An 18559-nucleotide genomic window follows, 5' to 3' on the forward strand; every position below is an offset into this window, starting at 1 on the left:
GTGTGTGTGTGTTTGTATATATCTACAGCAAGAGGCAGAGGCAGTGATGGATAAACACAGAACACTCCACTTCTCTAGCCATTCCTGACCCATCTTCCTTCAACCTCTTCTACTGAAATCATGACAATTTTTTCTTAACCAAGTCTGAGAATTTAATCCTGCCAAATAACCTTTTTGTACTGGGTCCACTCACTTCTGCTCTATAGTTTCTTGGTATTCTCTCAATACATCGAATGGCTCTTTCTGTCTTTTTGCAGTTTTCCCCCTACTCTTCTCTGAAGAAGTCATGCAGTGACAAAAATCTCATTTTTTTATTCACCTTCTCAGTGACACAAAATAGTCCAGCACACAGTAGCAGTTGTGAACTGAAAGCACCTGGAAGAAATCTCAGAATTTGTGTTGAGCCTTTTAGACAGTCTGTAGACTTGTCCTTGGTTGTTCACTCTTCATTAAATGTTCATAACATGAGAACTACAGACCACAAAAAAAATTGAGAACTGTTTTCGTTATTTTGTAAAATAGTCCTTCACAATGAACTCTTGGCTACGAAACTCATGTAACAAATGAGTGATGATAAGCTCTTATCTCTCTTACTTTGTCAACATCTCTCTCACACACTCTGATCCTGTACTAAATCCTAGTTACCAAAAAACCTAAGTAGTGAAAAGAGCAGGGCACAAGGCAGTAAAGAACAGCTGATAGGTCAAAAGAGAAAAAAGAAAACTGCGAACGTACAGGAGCTGTTTTGGAAAGTCCCAAGTCCTTTGGCCACATTTACAGCTACTGGGTCTTCATAAAACACCACTTTACTACAGCACTTGCAACTTACAGTATGATTCTTAATTAAATAAATTCAAATAAATCCTACTGGCTCAATTTTTCATTTGCAAACTAAAACCAATAGTCAGCAAAGTTGGAATCATTAAAAAACAGCTGTTGAAGGGACTTTAGGAGGGTATCAGTCATTTCCCTTCCCCCACAGAGGACAACTGTGCCTACATCATCATTTCAAGGCCTGCGCTGATTGATATTCTGTAACCTTTATAGGAATTCTATAGCAATATTAAATGAGTCTTCCTGAGAATGTCCTCCTGACACTGCAAATCAATTTCTTTGCTGCTCTATAAGAATATAATGGAAAACAGTGAAAAATTTACTAAAAAAGTTTGGGTTTTTTTCCAGTCTGCATTCACTCTTTTTTTCTTTTTTTCACAGCAAGAACATCTCTTCTTTCAGCATTTAATTTGACTTAAAAAAACTAGCACCCACCCTTTCTGTTAATACTCTGAATCTACAAAGCCATACTTGGGAAACAGTCTTAAAAAGCGTATAAACTTTTAAATTTTTTTTTTTTTTTTTCTCACGATGATACTTTTTCAAGAGCCAAAACTAAATACGGGCTTAATTGCATGGAACTATTTGCTTTACACAGTACCCATCCTGAGATAGCCAAGAAGTAGATGAATGTGACTGCTGTTTACCATGGTTTTCAGAGTTACTTGGGCATCTCTAAAATCCCTTGCACCAAGATCCTTAAGACTCTCAATTTCAAGACAGCGAGTAAATCCAATGGACACATTCTTGAAGAGTTTAAAATTATTTACAAAGTCACACACATATTTAAAGAATTCCAGAGATATTGAAAAATATGTCTTGGAAGAGTTACATGTTATTTGTTTGCACATCTAGTCTTGCGAGTCCAATTTCCACGGTAAACTGATGGAGAAAATACTTACTGAGGTGGGCAAGCTCGTAAAATGGGAACGTAACTTCTCAGTGTTTCATGTGCAAGACACCTCTCTTCTTTAAGGGTGCTGCTCAAGTGGACTATTTGGTTTCAGGCAGCAACTGCCACCAACCGTACCTTGCTTTTAGTTTCCCAGAAGATTTAAAAGTTTGCTTAGACTAAGTGTAGTAGGCTATACAGAATAACTCTTAAAGAAGGGGATGAGCTCACTTCTGTATTTGCACGAAACTCAACATAACCGAAAGGAGGCTTTTCAGAAGAGATCTTCTCTTACACGAATAACAAAGAAAATCTATAATAAACCCGTTAAAAATATGGTAAAGACATAAGAAATATGCCTAGTTATGTGGGCATATTCTGCAATTGACTGATTTGGCTGAGCTTGTCATGGCTCAACCTTTTTTTTTTTTTTTTATTTCCCTACAGGCAAACTGTGCTTCTCTCAAATATTTCTTTCCCTGCAATATCAAAAAGTGCATATGTAGATAATATATGTGTTTTTAAACACACAATCCTACATTAACAACAATAAGGAAGATGCTCTTCATGTTATTAATTCTTAAAAAAAAAAAAAAAGAGAAAGTTTAGCATTCTGCAGCAAAACTGGTTGTCTGAGCCAGCAGCTTCTAAAGATCAGTTTTTTAAGCTTGTCACTCAGCTCCTGGGCATGTTTTCCAACTAATAGTAGGGAATAATATTATTGCTAGAACTTTTACAATTGTGTAATTAATGGATATTTTAAATAGTTCATGTATGACCTTTGCCACAAAAATGTAATTTCTATGTTTGCCAACACCACAAGGCGAAACTTACCCCTACTTTTTCAAAGGAACCAACCAAATGCTACAAACTCCCAAAACACATTCTAGGTAATAGATAGTGAAATAAATGTTTTATGAACTATATCTGAAGTAACTGTATCATTCTAAATAATGAATAAAAGACAAAATATTTTCATGGCACATTCACAACCAAAGAAAATTTTGTTATTACCTTAAGGACCTACAACTGCTGAAGAGGAGTTTGTAACATTTTAAAGTTATTTTTCCAAAACATAAAGTTGTATCTCCTAACACCAAATTTTTATTAGGAGGACTAAAACTTCCCATTAGAATATCCTGTTTTCAGATACAAATATATTTATTCAGACTCCTACTGTTTAAACAAGGTTTTTTTACGAAAATGAGCTTCAAAAATGTTACTTGCAATTTTTCGCTGCACCCAAAACCCAGGCACAGGAACAAAACATTTATTGCAATAACCTGGCAGCCTTATCATTGACGAAAAGAACAAAAGCACACATTGCCAACAGACTTCATCAGGGTACACACAAAATCCTCCCAGACCCCTCTGTCAAAATGCTTTAACGCTGCACACTCACTAACTTTGCACAATTTGCAGAACATTGGGAAATAAAAGACAGCTGAACGGCTGGGACTGGGAGTCAGGGAGACTGGGAGGTAAATGGGACTGAGACTGTCTGGACTAGGAGACCAGTCTGTCTCCCAGTAGCAGACAGGCTTGTGGAGAGGAAGAGCAGTGATGAGCAGGAGGAAGGGCAGGTTGCGATTAGCTGGCCAATGAACCTACGGAGCAGATGAAAAATGTTTAGGAGACCCATGAGCAGCCATCCTGAGACCAGACGCAAGTTTGAGAAGTGGACAACTGGCTGGATTAAATGACTAGGACTAGGTGGCTGGAGGTGGCTTGAAGCAGTAATATAGTTGATTTAGAGACAAGTCAGAGGCCAATTTGAACTGCTCAAGAAAAGAGACTAGACTAAATAACAATACAAGGAAGAGATAGCAGTGGGAAGTATAGGTGGGAATGGCAGGATTGGATGGAATTCGAGAGAAGGATTCTAAACTGGATAGTTGTATTGGGGATGCCAGGCAGGCACTAGCATGGACCAGGGAGCTACAAATCTGAGGAGTTAAGAACTGAGATAGCTCACCAATGTCCCAGAAGCATGCTGACACTGAGATACCCTCTGAACAGACCTTTCAAAATGTCTGGAACTAAGATCAGAAACATGGGGAATGAAGAGCTGATTTGCAAAAAAAAAAAAAAAAAAAGAGAAGAGGCTAGGACAGGGAATAAGCAATCAAAAATGTTGGAAACCCACATTCATAGCCTTACTCTACCCTAAAGCACATGAAGTTTTCTACCATGAGAACTCCCCAGCTATCAAGCTTCCAGCTATTCTGCAATAGGTGGATCAAGAAAAAGCTTCTTCTCTCTCCTGTTAGTACTGTGTATAAACAATTAAATATTTATTGGCATGAAGACTGGAGCTGGATGGTCTAACTATTAACCTATAAAGCATCAGAATAGTCTCCCTCAATCCTTCTTGTCCTCAAGTATATTCTTTGTCTCAGTACTTATTTAGATGGTTTAGATCAATGGGAGAATGTTCCTGTAAACTTCTGGTCAAGGCACCCGCCTGAGAAGCCAGATGTTAGCATCCCAGTCTATGCTCCATAGTTACTTAACTTTTATACAAACCAGAGCAAGTTCAAGAGAAGGTGGTGAAATTCCTACCCCATGCAGAACATATTCAAGAAAAGTAGAACATATGTATTCAATTTCTTACAAGCAAAATACAGTGAAGAGAGCCTTCTAAATACTGAGTATTAGAGCAAAGATGACAAACAGTTGCTGTGTTTTTTTAAATGTCCTTAAATTTTCATTTAAGTGCAAAAAATAAAATGTCCATTTGAAATGAAATAGCAATTACATGTTTCAAACGAAAGGTATGGTGTCTTCAATTAAATAACTTTTTTAAATCTTTATCTTTGGACAAAACTGACTTGTGTACATTTTCTTGTTTCTTAATTGAAATAAAATTTGTGCAACTCTAATGCTAAGTAGTATGAAAAAAAAATGTCTCTGGCCTCTCATGCTTAGCATTTTTACTTTCTCTGTAGCTCAGATCCCCCTTCTGTAAAATGCGAGTAATTTGACCTTAGAGATCTTATGAAGATAAATGAACATGTAAATAATCAAGAAAACTACGACTGCAAAGCTATTGACACCACGGGCACCCTAGGAAGCCTTGATTAAATTAATAACTTTGTCAGCAGAACAGGAACCTAATAATAACAACGAGAATATAAAACATAAGAAAATGAACAAAGAACAACAAAATATTTAATACCTGCACAGTGTTTGCTCCCTATCCATCCTCTAGCAAGAACAAAGTAGATCTACTGAAAAAATATCAGTCAGTTCTTCAACTGAAGATGATCATATTCATAAAAGATGTGAACTTAAAATTGCACAACCTTAATCTAATCTTTCCTAATACCCAAATAACTTTTAGGGTATTTTTTTTTCCATAGCAATAATGTGAAGTACAATGTTCAAGATAAAAAAAAAAATTTTGGAAGTTTATCTGCTTGGTTTAGATAACATTAATTCCTCAATATTAAGAAATCAGCTTAGCATTTTGACACCTATCCCACTTCCAACCAAAACCAGGCAAAGTCCGTGGTTTTGAGGTGAAATCAGATTAAGAGCTCACGTGACCTCAAACAAAAAGCAATTTTCACATGGCCCCTTATGAACTAAACAGAAATGAGCAAGTCTGGCACAAGTCAATGTTCTACAAGACATGCACAAAATGCCTAATTTTGAGAGGTGCTGAAGGTCTCTGGGTACTGAGCACTGCGGGATCAGGCCCAACTTGCTAATGACTTCTCAGAGCGTAGTGGGGATTAACCACAATATGACTCCTGCAGACATTTGCAGCCTGAATGAAACAGGAAAAACTCTTTTTGACTTTGCAAGGAAAAGGTTTGTGCCTTCTCCTTTTTGCTGAGAACAGCCCCTTTTCTTTTCCCTAGACAAAAAAAATGTTTTTTCTCACTAGGCTTTACTTGGAAATGCTAAGGATGTGTCACCCCCTCCAGAGAATGACAGGCCAACAAGTAGACCTTCTTTAACAGAGGACTAAGTTGTTATACAGCCAATAAAAAACTATTGAGGTGGAACCAACCACAAAACCATGGGTGTTCTGTCTGTTCAGCTCCCTTCCTAGGCACTAGAGAGCTCCAATTCCTGACCATGGTGAGAGACTGGGGGAGCAGCCAAAAGAGCACACAGCCATGGTTCGTGCCCCCTGTACCTGCCAGACAGTTTCCTCTCCTAGGAAAGCACACAGACCAACAGAGCAGAGCACCTTCTCCTCTCTGTTCTGTTTCCCAGGCTATAAATATAGCCTCATCTACAGCCACAGCTCTCTTTCATGGGACTGCTTTGACATCACCAAAATTACCAACGCCTCTATTACTGCAGCTACCACTATTAGTTGTTTAAAACTTGGATGCTAAAAATTCCATGTGCTGTACCTTAGAATCATAGAATCATTTCAGCTGGAAGAGACCCTTAAGAACATCAAGTCCAACCAGAACTGAACCTAAACCTGGCACTAAACCATGTCCCTAAGAACCTCATCTAAATGCCCTTTAAACCCCTCCAGGGATGGTGACTCCACCACTGCCCTGGGCAGCCTGTTCCAATACCTGACAATCCTTTCCGAGAATAATTTTTTCCTCATAACCAATCCAAACCTCCCCTGGTGCAACTTGAGGCCATTTCCTCTTGTCCTATCACTTGCTACTTGGGAGAAGAGACCAACACCCTTCATGCTCCAACCTCTTTTCAGGCAGCAGTAAGATCTCCTTGAATTTATGTTTGTTTGCTGTGTTTTAGTTGTTTTGTTCGTTTCTTTTTGGGGCTATTGTTTGGTTTTTTGCTTGGTTTTCTCAGAAAACCTTTAATGAAGCTATACAATTAGGATGAAGCACCATAAATGGCACTTAACTGGACAGTCTCTGAGTGATGGGCACCAGTATGAAATTAAAAGTGAGTTTCAGGCTCCTGTCTGTCCTTCTTTGGAACACAGCATCAGAGAGTTTGAAGAATAAAAAGTGAATTTTGATTGATTTAGCTGCTTACCTTAGAAACTGCATACACAGATAAAATGTGAAACTTCAAGGCTATGGCTGGCAAGGTCTTTTTAAGTAAGGTAAGAAATCCTTTAATCTCCTAATTTTTCCCAGAGCTGTCAACACTTACACCTGTAGCCAGTAGCAAGTCTGCTAACTCAAATGAAGTCTTAAAGCATTAACAGGGATAGATATTTCTCAGCAGAAAAATGAGTAAAGAGGGTCTTAACTCCCAGACTTCGGCTACTGCTCTGCCAGGAGACCATTTTCACTGTATAGCTACATATCAGCAGTTATCAAATACAAGCTCACAAAAATATTTTAAGTTTTGAGGTCCTTGCATGTATAATGAGATTATTCTGAGTGTACCAAAATAGCACCTAGGACCTACTGCAACACCTATCTCTGAAGTCTTCACCTGTGGGATTTTTTTTGTTTTGGTTTTGGTTTTTTTAACAAACAATTCACCTTCTGTGTGACCCAGCCATCAAAGCTGGCAGAGAACATCAAATTATCAGAGGAAGTGAGTCTATGCCTGCTAGGGTAGCAAGGAAACAGTATCCCTGGTACAGACCTGTGGTGGTACTGCAAAGCCTCCTCTCAGTCATCACTGCAATTGGGCAAGTTGCTGTTTGACTTCAGCAATAACTTTAGGAGTAGCCAAGGCCAGAGAAGCAATAAAAGCTATAAATATTTCAGCAGAGAGGCTGAAGTTTTTATTTGCAATGCTCAAACTAAATAATAAGTAAGGGCCTTCTAGCCTAGATGATGGAGAAGACCCAGTAGTACCAGGGCTCCTTTTCAAAGCCAGAAGTAAAGACATCCTTTGGGTCTGGTGTATTCATTTATGTACACGCATACACAAAACCAATCTGCCACTAACCTCTGCTGGCATTTACAGAATGCCAGGCTGGCCCGCTGTGTGATACGTACCAACCTGTATATCCCTCACCATTATTAACTCTTAGACTCAGAGCACTGGCCTTGAAAGAAACATAGCACTGCTAAAACATGCATTTGTGTCAATACTGCATTTTCCCTAAGCTTTTTTTTTTTTAAATAAAATTCTACAGATATTGTAAATACTCTAGAAAATTGCGGTAATGTGATATGATTATTAAAGGAAGGATGTAACATCAGCCTGACAGTTTACACATGCAGTATTCAGTTCTACATGAAATGAGACCACATACAGTAAGCTAATACGATCACTATTCACAATAATTACCACTCTAATTCACAGATTATCTCAAGAGTAGATGGTAACAGACAAAACAAACACCACACACCCGGTCTCCTCCCCCAAACCCCAAACTTTTATCCCCTGCACGATTTACACAATAAATTGGCTTTTTGTGGCCACAACTTATAGTAGTTTCAATTGCAGACTGGACATCGCAGAGAGCAAAGTGTAAAGGTCTTGAATGGCGTGATTGTTCAGAAGGAAACTAGAACCTTTCCCTTCCCAGGCATCAACGTAATTAACTGTAAGTAACCTGGTTGATATGCAAATGAATTCAGTCCTGTGATTGTTTTTTTGCAGCAATGAAGATTCTCACACACTATCCACATGAGTTCTGAAAATAGCAACGAGCATCTGCTCTGTATAGTCTATCCTATCAACTTTCCTTTTACTATTTCTTTCAAAAAGAGTCTTTCAATAAGTTTATGGTTCCTGACACCAGAATTTATAAAGGAGTAAAGCAACATCACGTGAACAAGATCTCTGGCTAAGTGAAATAACATTTCTGGCAACACTTAATCGCAGACTAGAGGATGACTTGCTGGACAAATTAACTAATCTAGTAATATATTCACTACATATTAACTACTCTGTCATCAGCACTGCACATCTTTACACAAAGACCTCTACTGTGCATTTATGCCTGATACACCTAAGACATAATTTAATTATAACATTTTGTTCATTGCAGTGAGTTATCTTAATGCAAAACCAGTCTTGTTATTTAATAAAGCTCGTTCTTCCACTTCTAAACTAGTTTGTCATGTCTGTTTTAAATTTTGAAGCCATGCAACGTCATACCTACTTAAATTTTACAAGGCAAATACATTCCTCAGCACGAGGAGAGTATAGTCACTTTCCAAGGGTGAAAAAAAACCAAACATACACAACACAAACAAAAAAACCCCAACAACTATAAATATAGGGATATAACACTTGTCAGTGTCCTCCATATAATTCAGCTGAACATTGCCTACTCCTCTGGAGAGCTGGAGTTACTACTGATTGCCAAGTCTTGAATCTTGTTGAATAAGCATATAAACACAGTGGGTAAATAAAGGTAGTACTGGAGAAAATATTTTGTTCATTTACTCTGTCTGAAATCTTAGTTCTAGTTATCCCAAAGAACCACAGGATATTTTTGTTATAATGATTAAGTCATACCAATAAGAGATGCCATGTAAGAAGCTCTTGTTTATTCTGAAATATTAGCTGGGAAGTGGGTAGATTAAGTATATTTAATATGTTAGTTGTAAAGATTATTGAAAATTTTAACAGAAAATGAAAAGACATTTTTAGCCAGAGTATATGTATTTTCATGCCTTGCTCAGATTAATTTTTTTAATTTTTCTTTTTAAATAAAACAGTAGTATTTCCCTAAGCAGTAACTACCACCCATGGAGGCTAAGGTAATTGATGTAGTGCAAGAAAGAGGTTCAGAGACAAAGACAATAGCATATGCTACCCTTCGAGTAAATGATGTCACGGTAGAGTTCTCCCTCTTCAAAGATAGTCTTAATTTATGGTCTGTTCAAAGTGCAGCTATTGCTGCCTTGAACATAAAAGAGCTCTGAGCATATAGCCTCAGAATAAGGCTCTATCTTAATAATAAAATTCAAGAAATTAGAATGGGCCCTTAAGAAATTCCAGTAACCAACAATTCCGTCATACACCGTGAATTGTGAGGTATTGAAAGTAACATTCTATTTCCACACCTGCCTTAACACACACTCTGCCCTGCAAGGAACAAATACGCAACTACACATGCACTCATTAAATATTTATAGTAAGAAAAAAAAAAAGTGTCATCATCTAACTAGAAATCAGAATCAAGGAGTCACAAGAGAGTTAAACTCTTTTGTTGTTATAGCTGAATAGCTAACACTTACAGTCCTTTAAAAAATCATGAGATACAGAAGCCAAAGTATTAGTTAGCTCAAACAAGGATGAAGATGCAATTCTCAAACTCTTAACACAAAAAACACCCTGGAAAAAAAGCAAGAAATATTTAAAATCATCCTCTTTCACTTCTGCCTCCTCATTAGTATGGGCTTGAGGCTCTTTCCTCCAGCAGCAGGAGCCAAGCTCCCAAGCAAGTGGCACACTTTGTTCTGTGTTCTTTCAGGATATGGAATTCCTTTCCTTGTATCCTCTGAAAAAAAGAGTTAAAACTCTCATCCTGACTCTCTTTGGCTGTATGAGAAGATTTCCAGCTGCACTCACACCACTAAGTGCTATGCAGTTATAAGGTATCTCATCATGTGTAAATGATCGCAACATTAAAAGACAACGAACGGTCTGATCGAAGGTAAAGTTTATGTACACTTACTCCCAGAATTCCATCACTGGAGAAGTGGCATTTTGTAAAGAGACTTGGCTGCAGTTGCTCATATTAAGTTTTTGAAATTCCACACAGTTTTCTATAAAAGAGCAAAAAAGAGTTTGCTATATTGTACGTTTCTTTTAGTGCATGTTCTAGTTTATACATATTGTAAAGCCACCATTCTATCATACATTTTCTCTATGTGGTTAAAGGATTTCTAGGCACACTAAAACACAACAGCTGCTACTTGTGCAACTCTGTATTTTGATCACCAGATCACAGGCCAAACCCAAAAAAATATCCATGCAGTATGCTATATTCTCCTGTCACTTTCCAAAGGCACAGATGCAATGGCAAGGGCCAAAAAAACATCTGAGGCAGAAGAGAGGTGCTTTGAGAAACTGAGGCCATTGATCGGGAATTAACAACATCCACCTATTCCAACTGCTGGTTCAATGGCCCATGGTAACAACCGGCTGACGCAACGCTGCCAGCAACAAGCTTCCACTTTACCTTAACATGGCAAGTAAAAAGTCACTCTGGCTTATTATTATGGTCTCTAAAACAGAGAAAGGAGATCAAGGCAGCTCAGCATTGTTGAGCTGACGCTTAGTATTTGAACACCAATCAACATTGGCTAAGCTCCTTTGCAGGGTTGTCAAAACTGATACTGAAGCCTTCCACATCTATTGGGCCCAAGACCAGTTCTCTAACATAACCTTAACTGCAAGATTTCAGATAGCCTTAGGTGTGCTCAAAGAATGTGATAAAGATCAATTAATAAAAACCATGAAAGACAGTACAATTGCTACATGATTTAAAATTGGAAAGTAACATAAGGAATAAATGCAAAAACTTCAGGAACATGGAAATAAGGGCATAGGTCTGTATTCTTCCCCATAGATGCAGTAAGTAGAGCATTACAGATAAAAATGTTGAGAAGGCAGATGCAGAGCCCTATACTACAAACCCTTATGAATACACACCTCATCTTTCATGCAAGAGGCTACTTTGCATCCAGTAAGAATGATTTATGTGACTAAATTTTCACAAGTAGCTTGATGTACATTATCCTTCAACATCTGGCATTAAAAAGAACATATCCAAAGTTCCACATTTAATGTTTTCTTCTCCATTTAAACTCCTCCTGATTTCATGAAAGAGCAAGATTGTAACCTGTCATCAGCTCTTCAGTAGGATTCACTTACTGTATTCAGGGAGAATAGATATGATTGCAAATGAGAGTCTTGGGATTTAGCCAGAATATTGTACAGAATTAATTTTTATTAAAAAAATCCAAAGCTTTCTTTTGCTATCTGACGTTATATTCTGCAGGAACAATGCTTATACAATGACCTAAACCAAAAAGGTACAAATAAGTCTTCACTCCAGGATTCCTTTATCATGGTGATGTGATTGGTCCATTTCCACAGACTTTCTACCAGAATAGTTCTGTGCCTAACATTTTAATATATTAATCGATTATTTGGAAGCATTTGTATACCAGTAATCTCTACTGAGGTGATACCTGTATTCCATTCATGCCCACAGGTAGCCCAAGGAAGCTCTGTAGTAAAGCAGTTGAACAAATAGAAGATAGCCCATGCTAAAATGATGATGTAATACACATTTAGATGCGCCTCTATAACTTGGGTAGCATATCCAATGCCTGGAGAAAAAAAAAAACAAAAAACAAAAAACAAAAAACAAAAGAGACACAACAAACAACTTCCACTTTTCGGGTAATTTAAAAACAAATGCTTACTATTAAAGTATATCTTAACTTCAATTGTAATATAATTTATTTTCTTTTACTTCAAAATTAACGCCTCCTTTCACAGTAGAACATGGAACTGTTTGTTACCTTCAAATAGAGGGCAAACTTTCCTCCAGCACGTAATGCCTCCTTCACTGGTAAACTGTCCCAAGGCCGTCTCCAAGAAAAAAACTGGTATTCCACAGCAAATAAAAAAAACCACATATGGAATGAGGAAAGCACCTACAAGCAGACATTGAGGAGGTTTTGGTTATAATGAATACAGTTCCTTGACAGCTCAGTGAGAAACTAACTTTCTAAATAAAGGAAGTATCACCTATTAGCCACCTCTTGGCCATTGTACTGAAAGCACAGAAAGTGTTTACTCCTGGGCCCAAATATCAAAAGTTAACCTGTAAGCCAATGCCATGGACTGAAAAAGACCAAAGTTCCTCAGTACAGACTAAATTCTGCTCATGTGTCTCTCACAGAAAAGACCATGGTCTTGCTCAGCCACACAATTCTGCTCTGATCATCACCATGCCAGTCTATGCTATCTTCTCTTCCTTGCTTTTCTCAGGAAAGCAGGGGTAAAGAAGTCTTATGGAAAGTAAATCCAAGACGTTCTTTGTATGTTATTCAGATAAGCCTGATAATAAGAATCATGAAAAGGGAATGAGGAAATAAACTTTAGAATTAAAAGAACAGGAATGCAGAGCTTGGTCTTATCAGCTAGAAATATTTATGTGAAGTCATAGGAAAATAACAAAGCATCAACATTTCTGTGAGATGCTGACAGTAAACTCCGGCACAGATAACGAACAGTACAATTCAATGCTGAAGCATTGTATACAACAACAAAAAATTTCTTCTCTTACTGATTAAAACAGAAAAAGTATTGTATTATGTAATGATTGATCATGCTGTTAGGTTTGGCACCTAAAGAACAGGGCTGTGAAGCAGACAGAAGCAAAGATATGTGAGAAGATGCATATGTTAGGCCTAACATTCACTTGCTAATAACATAGATTTTAGGTATTCCATTTAGAACCAAACCTAAATAATTATTATTAAGATATAGCCTTTTTGACTACATAGAGAATCCATTAATGTACAAGGCATAAAGAATTTTTTTTCCTCATTCCCCAAGTACTTTCTGACAAATCAGCACATAAAGTAGAAAACAAGCAACTATATGGGTTTAGACTGAAACAAGGAAAGAAGGAAATAAAAACTGAGAAGAAAGCACAAAACAACTGATTCTGCCATTTTTATTTACATCAAGAAAGTTTTACTGGTTTAACCAGGCAGACTAGCACAGCAAAGTACTGCACAGAATAATGTATCTGAAGTTGTAGGAAAACTACAAAGAGTTAATTGTCTAATTATGTTAGGACAATATAGGTATAGTACAACATACACGTGTTGTATCCAGGCCTTAACCTACTTGCTCCCAAATAAATACTCCCACAACACTGACTTAATTTAATTCGCCCATTAAACATTGTAAGTATCCCACCATTCATTCCATTTCAAATCAACACGAGATACACTAAACACACAGAAGTTTTGGTCGATAGTTTCTCCCGGGAAGATGTGTTTTACAGTTCTGTCCATCACTGCACACACATTGTTCAATTCTTTAGAGCACTAGCAATACCAGCATTTCCCCTTCAACAGGAGTCCTGAGGATCAATTTGATCACTAATGAAAGTACCTTAACAGCTACCTCTCTAATACTAAATCTCTGTCAGAATATGAACCTTGAACAAAATGTTTCTGAATATATTTCAGCAAAATTTCTACAACTACAAGGGAAATAAGCATCCTCTTCATGATCTTAAAAAACAACCACCACAACACACCTACAACTCTGCAACAATTGTTATGCTTTAGTCACTTTGATTAGAAAGTTGACAACTAAATACAGGTGCTTTGACTTGCAGTTTCTTTCTTCAGACCCAGCACATCAAGAGAGATCTCTTCATAGTCTCTTCCCTCAACCAGACAATTTGCCTGCAATTGAATCTCGAATCTCAGCTGCATCTCAAGCAATACATGCGGAATTCACAAAGAATGGAATCCTTGGATCTAAGACATGGTTTCTCTGTATAATTCACTATGCAAATGGTTTGAACAAGAACAGGCCGAGCAAACTGCTGTCTGGTATCAAATCCAACTCGGCCCATCTATAGGCATGATCATCATGAGTTTAACATGGCAACTTGTTGCAAGTATTAGCTTTGACTCTGTTTTTCCGATGCTGTTCTACAACATCATGAAAATGAGAGGGACATCAGGTTTCCCAGCTTGCAAACAGATCATTTTCCAATAAATGTCTAATTCTAAACATAGAAAAAATATTTTTTTCTAAAAAACCCACACTAAATAGCCATAAGAACAAACTAAAATTATAGAAGCTTATGCCTTCACTACCTGTTATGACTTAGAGTAAGTACCAGAGGGAGGTTGGACCTCAGAAGTTCCATACTACTGCTTCTGGACTTGTTCTGCACCCAGCAAGTTATTTCATAACTAGCTGACATATCTTACCCTTGTTTTCGCTTACCACACACTAAGTAGTTTTCAGTATTTACATCTGACGCAACAAGTAAGTCCAACTCTGGTCTAATTCCAGCAGGGCATTCCAGAGAGTAACAAAACCAGAGATGATAGCCAGAGGCCACAGACCAAGTCCTCAATGAATAAAATTGAAGTCAATGGCAAATTTCCCATGGTGCCAGGACATGACCAACTAAACCACACACGTTAATTCTATTATTAAATAACACAGTGGTGATTAAATATGATATTTAAGTAATTACTTTTCACTAAACCACCCAGAAACACGATTAGAATTTTTTTACCTAATTGTATACACTTAAAAATTACAGCATCGCATTTTGACAAGCTAGCATATACAACTTATGAACACAGAAATCTTCATTATACACCAAAAAATACTTCCATATTTTCCTCTGCCAAAATTTCTCTGAGAAAACTTTGACAGTCAACATATTCTATGTATTTATCTACTAACATCAGCACTTGCTAGCATCACTCAGAAAACAGGTGAAGTCTTGCTACCTTAGTTTTTTGCCAAAGTACAGCTATATAAAGAGAGGATTTGCAAACCATGGACACATCTTATAGAACCAGTAGACAAAATGCACCAAAACCACTCCTGAGTTCATACAACCAGGCTTAGGTTTGGAGGGACAATGGAAAGAAATTTGGCGCAGTGTTGTTAGCAAACAAACTCAAAGAACAGATCTTTGCAGATCAGCCACCGAACCTACCATTTTTCTCCCAGCCTATACGCTTACACTAACACTGATTCAGGCCTTAAGTGGGGGGAATGTTGAACCCAGTCTACAGAATTCTAAACTAGAATTTTAATTTGCTTTTTTTTCCTCATTGCTTCACAAATCACAGCTTATATGCTTATTCTTAACTGTCACATCCCTTTCATGGTTTATACTTAACTATAACCAATATGTGCCACATGTTATACTTTTATAGAAGTTCCTTCTTTTCTCATTCTGAATTCGACAGGGTTTGCTCTCTTTCAGTAACAAGCAGCTTCTACATCTTCCCCCACCCCACTGTAGTGATTTGGGAAGCAGTGAGAAAAAAACCCACACAAACGTGTGGTTGAGTTAAAGAAATTTTCATATGAAGGAAAAAATAAAGTGATCTTTGTAGTATTATTGAAAACAATATTCATCCTCTCCAAAGTATACTATTGTGAAAAATAAACTACTATGTTCTTCACTATGTCAGACAAACTTATTGAAGTATGCTTGGGTCTGTATTCACATGCAGAAGGAAACACACAGTGTACTACTATAACAGAACACTGGCTTCTGCATGAAAAACCTTGCAGAAAAACACATGTCAATTCACTAGCATAGAGGAAACTCGTGAAAGTAAGCCACAGAATATTTGGGGAGGATAAGGAAAGAGAAACACAATGATTTTTTTCTTAGTTATCAGATACTTAATACTTTCCTATCCACACATATGCTGAAATACCAAATACCTCTCTCTCAACTAGTACAAGAAATCACTGTAAAGCATTCTTAACTCTTTATTTCCCACACTTTTATGGTGAGCTGTAAATTAACATATGATGCCATCTTACCTCCTCCATTCTTGTAGCAAAGATATGGGAATCTCCATACATTTCCCAACCCAATAATCTCCCCCGCCACAGAAAGCACAAATTCAACCTTATTGTTCCAGTGACCTCTTTCATGAACTTTCTTATCATTGCTGTGGACGAGGTTGGTACTTGAGGCTTCTGGGTCCAAAGCATCTTCTGGCTTGCCGTTAATTATAGGAATAGTCTTTTCAGCTGTCATGACTGTTCAGCCTAGGGGAGAACAAAACATACAGATCTTTTAAATCCCTTGTTAGTAATAACCTTAAATGGTTAAGTTGTCCCTCCGCATATCACTAGCTTCTCATTACCTACATAAGTTTGCAGGTGTCAGTAAAGGAGGCAACTCCATAAGATTAGAAAAGTTGTAATGAAGGAAAAGGAAGGAAAAAAACAACACACAGACTACACAAAAGAAAAGCTCGCGTACAAGCAAAAGGAGAAGATTTCCAAGTTGAGACAGACAACTTAGTACAACATTGTTTTAAGGTGCAGATAGCAAAGCCTTTCAAAAATCCCACCCCGAGCAAGGATCCCAGCTTGACCGACCTACCAGAGAACAGAGATCTCCTGCACCTTCCAGGCACACAACTGAGAACAGAAGAAGAAAGGGATGTGGCCAAGGGGGCCTGAGTGGCTCTGGCCTGCCTGGAGAAGCAACGGAGCTCCCGGACTACTCACCCAGGGCTCTGCCTGTGTCTGCAGGGCTGGCAGAGGGACAGGGTCTCTAGCTCAGTGCCCGGCTCCAAGCGGAGCTCCGCGGGCTGCCGCTGCTCGCTCTGTTGCACAGGAGGCAGGGGCAGGGCAGCCGCCGGCGGCAGAGGCGGGGAGAACGCGGACAGCCTTACGATAACGAAGAGCCAGGGAACCTCGTCCTTCTCCTCGGCTGCTGCCCGGCCGGCAGGGATAGGATGCTCCCCGCGCTCTGGAGCTGGAATTTGCAAATGCTCAGCCTTCCCCGGATCGATGGTATAACACCCGCCTCCCCCCTCCGCCCACCTCAGGCTGTCCCGCCAGCTCCCCCCTCCTCCTCCACCCTGCGCAACCAGCCAAGCATCCCCCACCCCGCGCCACGCAACCAGGGCCAAGCACCGGGCGGTACCCAGCCCAGCTCCTTGCACCCCCTCGGCTCACCTCTACGCGAGGGAGAAGGCGACCTGCCTGCGGCTGCCTGCGGGCCCGCGGTGGCGGCTCCGTGCGCACCTGCCGTGCTGCAGTGCCCGCCGCGGCGGAGCCGGCCCGGCCCCGCGCTCCCCGGGCAGCCGGGGATGGGTTTGTTGAGGGGGGGCTGGTTCAAGTTCAGGCCTGGCAAGTTAAAAAAAAAAAAAAAAAAAAAAAAAGAACCCGCCGAAAACAGATGACATTAACTTCAGATGGAAGGGAAGGGGGGTGGTGGGGAAGGGGGAAAGGATAGAACGGGGTAAAATAGGGGGGGAACATTTGGAAAGCATGGAAACAATGTGGGCGCTTCCGAGTTACACTGGGAAAATGCAGAAACGGCCCACGTGGGCATTGCTAACGGGATTTTGCTTTAAAATTCCAGCTAAATAAGTGTAAATAGAATCATTTAGGTTGGAAGAGAACCTCAGGATGAAGTCCAGCCATAGGAAGGAAGAATAGGGAAAAAAAACCACAACGAACTGGTTTGTTTCAGGTTCAGTGAAGTATTTCAAACAGATTTCTTTTCCCCATTTAATTTTCTCTCTTCCCTCTCCCTTTTTTTTTTTTCTTTTTCAGTACGTCATTTATTTCCACTCCGTATTTCTCAACCCAAACTAAATACCTCTTCCATCATTCACCTCTGCAGCTTCTCCCTGTCAAATGGCAAGACCCAACTGAGGTTCAACTTCCAATCTTCCCTCAGATCCAAACTCCCAGTTGCAGCTACGATCACCAACGCTTTGCTCTGCAGCCCCAGAAGATGCACTCTTAAATCCAGGATTACATTTAAGGGTGTTGGAGGACACTGCACCAGAGACAGCGTCCATGTGAATTCTCTCCCTCTTGCCCTCCAGCTCCCTGGACTTTCCACGCAGCCAAGAAAACTGATACCCAGTACTTACTGAAGACAGTGGAAAGATGCCCATGGATAGATTTTATATTAACTTCAGCTGACTTTGGAAGCTAAAGCCTGACCATACCCTGCTTATACACATAGCTTCAGTGCAGTTACACATTGAAACTCCTACTGTGGTTAAAGTTTTTGGAATTCTGCTTTTAAATTATTCATGCCACAAGAGTGGGTGTTGAGGCCTCACCCTACATTTTCTGTCAACTATATATCACATAAACACTTGCACCTAACAGGTGCAAGATGAGGCCCTTTCTTTCTTATTGATACCAACATCCATAGCACTAGTCAAACATCATGAAATGAAA

General features: G+C 39.0%; 1 protein-coding gene across 1 annotated transcript in view; it reads right to left on the reverse strand.

Moving 5' to 3' along the window:
• The window catches only part of SLC6A11 (solute carrier family 6 member 11), a 90981-nt gene extending 74599 nt beyond the window's left edge, over positions 1-16382 (reverse strand). The window contains exons 1-4 of the mRNA XM_065642320.1: positions 16163-16382; positions 12127-12261; positions 11791-11931; positions 10269-10359 (exon numbers count right to left, since the gene is read on the reverse strand). Of these exons, the coding sequence (XP_065498392.1) occupies positions 10269-10359; positions 11791-11931; positions 12127-12261; positions 16163-16382 (587 nt within the window). The remainder of the gene's footprint in view (positions 1-10268; positions 10360-11790; positions 11932-12126; positions 12262-16162) is intronic.
• Between the last annotated feature and the right edge of the window lie 2177 nt (positions 16383-18559).

Source organism: Caloenas nicobarica, chromosome 11 (assembly GCF_036013445.1).
Source record: "Caloenas nicobarica isolate bCalNic1 chromosome 11, bCalNic1.hap1, whole genome shotgun sequence".
Taxonomy (NCBI): Eukaryota; Metazoa; Chordata; class Aves; order Columbiformes; family Columbidae; genus Caloenas; species Caloenas nicobarica.